The following is a 6,574-nucleotide window of genomic DNA, read 5'->3' on the forward strand; positions in this document are numbered from 1 at the left end:
AAATCAACTTCTTGGCCTTTAAAGTGATACATGACTTCTGGTTTGTTTTGTAGGAATAGGAAAGTATTTTGTTGAGGCTTGTAGCAATCATGGAATAAACTGCTGGCGTAAGTTATGTTTTGGGAGCAGCTGGGGTGTGTTGGCAGTCCTTTGTTCAGAGCTTCAGTTCATAACAAAGTTCCCCAAAAGGTGGAAGCAAGATAGTAGGCAAAATGGAGGGATTTCCTTTTCATATCCTCAGCTGTACAGAGGGAATCCCCTTGTTCTTGCTATGTGAATGTAAATTGAGTTTGAAGTTATTTGTTCAGTTCACCAATATGGATATGACTCAGTTATTTTGTAGGTAGATGCCATGACCCACATTCCAGGAAAGTCCATTCAATGTAACTGGGCACCTGAAACAGTTCATTGTTCTTTGGATGTTTTGTGATGGGATGATCAATCTGAAATACATACACTTTTGCTTTGAGTTCAAAAATATACAAGCACACAACTAGTATCACCATAATCAACAAATTGTAAGCTTTTAATAGATATCTCACTTGGCATACTCAATCATAACTTGTTGCATGTACATAACTACGTTTGCAACAATGTTCTTCATGTTCAACTTACAATCCAATAACACTGAATAGGTATCTGGACATAGTCTTTGCTTTGGCCGCTACTGTAAATGAGCAGGTATTAATATGGAGCTGCTATCAGAGATGGCCAGGTAATTCCCCTGAGGTGTGTTCTAGTTGGGAGTTTTCCCCCGTCATATGTCTTGTCAAAGATGTGTCTTTTTCCCAAATTCTTGTATTTTGAGCAACCAGGTGAATGTGGGAATCCCTACAATATGGAATCCCTGTTTTTCTTCTCATTAAGGAGCAATGAGGGAGAACCAGAATCCACACTCCTGCTCCCCTGCCAAACCTACTAAGGTTTCTCACACCTTGGCTGTGTCTACACTAGCCCCAAACTTCGAAATGGCCATGCAAATGGCCATTTCGAAGTTTACTAATGAAGTGCTGAAATACATATTCAGCGTTTCATTAGCATGCGGGCAGCCGCGGCACTTCGAAATTGACACGCCTCGCTGCTGCGCTGCTCGTCCCGACAGGGCTCCTTTTCGAAAGGACCCCTCCTACTTCGAAGTCCCCTTATTCCTATTAGCAGATGGGAATAAGGGGACTTCGAAGTAGGTGGGGTCCTTTCAAAAAGGAGACCCTTCAGGACAAACCGTGCGGTGGCAAGGAGCGTCAATTTCGAAGTGCCGTGGCTGCCCGCATGCTAACGAAGCGCCGAATATGTATTTCAGCGCTTCATTAGTAAACTTTGAAATGGCCATTTGCATGGTCATTTCGAAGTTTGGGCTAGTGTAGACATGGCCCTTGACATTAAGAAACTATTGATGCATAAAAAATGTATTGGTCAGTCATGGGGCTAGTGGCTCATGACTAATTTCTGTGAATAAGGGAAATGTGTTTCCATTGTGTGTGAAGAGTGTATTAATCTGTTTCAACCATGAACACAGGCTCCACTTGTGCATATGGTGCATATGATGTCTACTGATAACATTTTGTCTCTCCAGCCAGGGACTGGGGCCATCATCCTAGACCTTGGAACATAAAGGAGGTCGGGGAACATATTGTACAAGTAGGTGAAATTGTTCTGCCTCAGAGTTGGACACCTTCCCACCAAATTCATGTCATATTCTAATACAACAGAGTTCACCAATCCATCTACTTTCATCCTTTTGGGAATTCCTGGCCTAGAGGCAGACCACATCTGGATCTCCATCCCCTTTTCTGTCATTTATATCATGGCCATTTTCGGGAACTTCACCATCCTGTATATTGTAAAGACAGAACCGAGGCTTCATGAGCCCATGTACTATTTCCTCTGCATGTTAGCTGTAACTGACCTCATCCTAACTACATCCACCCTACCCAAAATGCTGTGCATCTTCTGGTTCAATTCCAGGGAGATAGATTTCAGGGCCTGCCTCACTCAGATGTTCTTCATTCACTGCTTTTCTATGATTGAGTCTGGTATCTTGATGGCCATGGGTTTGGATCGTTATTTGGCCATCTGCCATCCTTTAAGATATTCCTCCATCCTGACAAACCCTTTGGTCGCCAAGATTGGCTGGGCTGTGATGCTGCGCAGTGGCCTACTTGCACTGCCCTTTCCCTTACTGGCAAGGAGATTGGCATATTGCAGAACCAACATCATCTCTGATCTGTATTGTGCGCACATAGCCGTAGTGAAATTGGCCTGCACAGATACCCGTATCAATAGTTACTATGGCCTCCTTGTGCTTTTCTTTGCTTCGGGCCTGGATGCAGTTTTTATTGCCATCTCCTACATGCAGATAATCAGGGCAATCTTCAGGCTCCCTACAAAGGACGCTCGACTGAAGACTTTTATGACTTGTGGCTCCCACCTGTGCTCCATAGTACTGTTTTACTTTCCAAGTCTCTTCTCCTCCCTCATATACCGTTTTGGACAGAATTTTCCACTGCACTTCCATGTTCTCATTACCAGCATGTACCTTCTGCTGTCTCCTTTTCTAAACCCTATCATCTATGGGGTAAGGACCAAACAGATCCAGGAAAGGCTGCTCCATCTCTTCTCTCCTAAAGAGATCTAAAGGGTTTTTTTTTTCCCTTGGTATTCTGGCTCTCAGACCAAACTTTGTGTACCACTGGTGGTGGCCTGATGCTTGGCTCTTTTCTTTGACTCCCTTCCTTTGCAGACGGACAGACATTAAATCCTTACCTGGCTCTACTGTGTTGCGTCAGTATGACAGACTGTCGAATTAGTCTCATTACCATCAATTCATAAGGTTGCCATGATTCTACAGCTGGTAACTACACCTCAGGATGCTTCCCCTTTGCTGCCTATACTACCAGCTCCTGTGCCCTGTCCCACTTCTTCCCCTTGTAATTAATTAATTCATTAAATTAATTTTCCCACTGATTTATTCTCTGTGTTTGCATAATGAACAGTTTTATGTGCTCCAATATTGAGGTATTGTGCTGCATTGTGACATTATTAGGAGCAAAAATCATTTACATCTACTCTACATTCCCAGGAGCGTGTCTGTCTGGGAGTGAGGGTCAGAAAGGGAGAGGGATCTGATACCAGGGACAGTTATACTTGATAATGTCTCCCCTGGGCAACAAGTGCATTTCCCACTGCTCTGGGCAAGCCCAGAAACCACCATCCTGGCAGCACAGTCCATCCCCTGCTCCTGTGATGTCAGACAGCCCCAAGGAGCTTTCAGCCAGGCACTGTATTCCCTCACCGAAAGTGGCAGGCCCGTGCATCTGCCAGGTGAGTAGCTTGGTGGCCAAACTCCCAATCGTGAGTCTCATCCAACCCAATCCCCTGCCCTGAGCCACCACCCCATGTTGTCCCTGATTCCTGTCCTCCCCCCAGTTCTGCTGTAAGGCCCCCACAACCTGACACTTGTATGCCCAACCCATGCCCTACCCACACACCCCCCACTTATCCCAAGCCTGGTTCCTGAAGCTACTTCTCCCTGCCCTGATCCCACCCCCTCTCAACTCTCCTGCCTGACTCCTGCACACACCAGGACCCTTCCTTGAGCCCTGCCTCAAGGATCTAAGCAATGCCAGATACATCAGGTAGGATTTATCTTTGTCTCTAGATATAGGGGTAATTACTCCAGCTGTGGCAAGTGAGGGGTTTTCCATTTCACTAGTCAAAGAATTGAGCAAACATAAGAGAGAAATGAAATGCTCAGACAAGTAAAAAGTACTAAAATCACACCCCCAGAAATAAAAAAACACCTTATGGGGTGTGTACGTGTATTGCAGGAAGTATTGAGAAGTTAGTGCAACAACTGTAAGTGTGTGCTGGAAAGTAAGCACAGGTGTGCACGGTACTGAACGACTGTGTGTGTGAGAAAAAGAGCATGGGTGAGCAAAACAAGGAGTCATAGAATCCTGGGGTCAGATGAGACCTCAGGAGGTCATTGAATCCAGCCTCAGGCCCAAAGCAGCACCAACCCCAACTAAATCATCCCAGCCAGGGCTCTGTCACAAAGAGACTTAAAAACCTCTAGAGATGGAGATTCCACCACTTTTCTCAGTATCCCATTCCAGTCCTTCACCACCCTCCGGGGGAAATAGTTTTTCCTAATATCCAGCCTACTCCTCTCCTTCTGTAACTTCAGGCCATAGCTCCTTGTTCTGCCATTTGTCACCACTGAGAACAGCCTCTCTCCATGGATTCCCAACCTATGGGATCGGTCAGGACCCAGAAGTGGGTTGCCATTAGATTTATAATTGGTCACCAGTTGGGCAGTTCCCAGCTGCATGTGGCTGTTAAAGAAGCCATTTCCAGTATCTTAACACTGCTGCCTCTGGCAGGTATCTATTGCTGGAGAGACAACTTACCTGACGCTGAGGTAGTAGGAAGTAGTCTGTCGTGTCCGACGATGACATCTTGAGCTTGCACAGGCTCATCGATTGTGGACTCGCATGTGGCTGAGGAGTCCAAGCTTTGAACGGAATGGGCATTCACAGTGGGGGCAAGGGAATTGTCCTCGCTCTTTTGGTGTGGCTGCTGCTGTTGCTTTCTTCCTCTCATGAACATCAATGAGTTGCTGCTCTTCAAAGATGTCATACACGTGTCATATGAGAGCATGCCAGCCTGTTTGGTCTTTTGCATGCTGCTCTAGCTGATCTGGTTTTAAATCAGCATGAGCAATGTTGGCCTTCATGCAGTCTTTATCCTTCTTGGGAGGCGTACCTCAATTCCTTTTGCCCTGGGAGAGTTCACCATAGAAAAGTTGCTTTGGGATTCTTGACTCCTCCATTGGTATGACATGCCCTGTCCAGCGAAGCTGGGCTTTCAGAATCATGGCTTCGATGCTCGTGGTTCCTGCTCTGTCCAGGACTTCTAGGTGAAAGATTAACACTTCAGCTAATTGATTTTAATGACTGTTACCTGCTGGGAGCAGGAGGGCCAGGGGAGCCGCCCCTCCTAGCAGCCCTGGTTAAGATGCTGATGGAGGAGGGGGAGTGTCTAAGTCTGAGACAGTTTAGGGCTGTGCAGGGAGCGGGGAATGGTATCTATGACTGGGGACATTTGAGCCTGTGGGAGTGGGGGTCTAAGGCTGGGGGCATTTTGGGACTTCTGAAGGGTTTAAGCCTGGGGGCAGTTTGGGGCTTTGGGGGAGGTGTCAAAGGCTGGAAGTGCTTTGGAGCTTCTGGGGGATGTCTAAGGATGGGGGCAGTTTGAGGATGCTGGGGGAGGGTCCGTGGCTGGGGGCAGGGGAGGGGTGGTGGTGGCAGCTTGGGGCTATTTTGTATTCAGCCCCAGGAACATTTAAAAAATTTCTGTGCATCCCCCAGTGAAAATAAAGTTGAATCCCCCCACGCCCACCGTGCGCATTACGCAGACTGCTTCCGTGCCTTTGATATTCGTAGGGATCCCAGGCAAGCCACTTACTCGTCTCTGGCAGTAATTTTCACCCCCTCTCCTTTCGCCCTTCCCCTTTCTCTTTTATGCAGCTGATTTCTCAGTTTTTCATGTTTTTGTTTGTGGGTCCTTCCCCCAGCCCCTCCAGCCTCTGAGTGTGGGGTTTCAGCCAGGGTTGCAGGGAGCAGTTTGAGGATGAGTCTTTCCCCCACCACAGCTCAGATTAAGTATACTAATAAACTATAATAAATACATAGTGTTATTAAGCTAGTTTCCCTTTTTTATGGAATGACAATGAATATATAGACGTAAGGGAACTCAATTTTATATTCTTTCCTCAGGCACAAAATTAGCCAGTTATAGCTCTGCCTCTCCCCCGCTGCCCCCATTTTTGAATTGTCGTGGGTCACCAAGTCTTCCGGAACTGTCAGAATGGGTCCCCACCGGCAAAAGGTTGGGAACCACTGCTCCATTCTCTTTAGAGGCACTTTCGAATTGCGCACCGCCCATGTAGATAGGGGCCTTTTGAAGGGACCCCCCACCCAGACTTTGAAAGCCGCTTATTTCTAAAACCAAATAGGAAGCAAGGGATTTCACAGTCTGATGGGTCCTTTCAAAGGGCCCCTGTCTACAGGGGTGCCATGCGCTTTGAAAGCAGCACTTCTGCAGCAAGGGAGGTTTAGGCTGGACATTAGAAAAACGTTCCTAACTGTCAGGGTGGTCAAACAGTGGAATAAATTGCCAAGGGAGGTTGTGGAATCCCCATCGCTGGAGATATTTAAGACCAGGTTAGATAGATGTCTATCAGGGTGGTTTAGATAGTACTTGGGCCTGCCATTGGGGGAGGGGGCCGGACTCAATGGCCTCTCGAGGTCCCTTCCACGCCCAGCATTATATGATTCTATGATTCTATGAATTGCATGCGGCTGTCATCATGCTAATGAGGCAATGCAGATTCATGTTAGTGCCCCATTAGCATCTTCCCAAATCCCTCATTACTACGTCTCTGGCAGAAAGCTAGTGTAGACATAGTCTGTGTGTATGAGGCAGAGAAAGAGAGTGAGTGTGGTAGCTGCTGGGGAAGTTTATGAGGACCATGAATGGTGCGGAGCAAGTGAATATAGAAAAGTTATTTACT

General features: G+C 46.9%; 1 protein-coding gene across 1 annotated transcript; it reads left to right on the forward strand.

Annotated features, from left to right (window-relative positions):
- Positions 1–1,687: 1,687 nt before the first annotated feature.
- Positions 1,688–2,635, forward strand: LOC142007526 (olfactory receptor 52N2-like). The gene has a single exon (XM_074984195.1). It carries the CDS (start codon positions 1,688–1,690, stop codon positions 2,633–2,635), a length of 948 nt encoding a protein of 315 aa, XP_074840296.1.
- Positions 2,636–6,574: the final 3,939 nt, after the last annotated feature.

This window comes from Carettochelys insculpta, chromosome 1 (assembly GCF_033958435.1).
Source record: "Carettochelys insculpta isolate YL-2023 chromosome 1, ASM3395843v1, whole genome shotgun sequence".
NCBI lineage: Eukaryota > Metazoa > Chordata > Testudines > Carettochelyidae > Carettochelys > Carettochelys insculpta.

Excerpts from the sequence above, each read along its gene's own strand:
- LOC142007526 (XM_074984195.1), top strand. The coding sequence starts at position 1,688 with ATGTCATATTCTAATACAACAGAGTTCACCAATCCATCTACTTTCATC.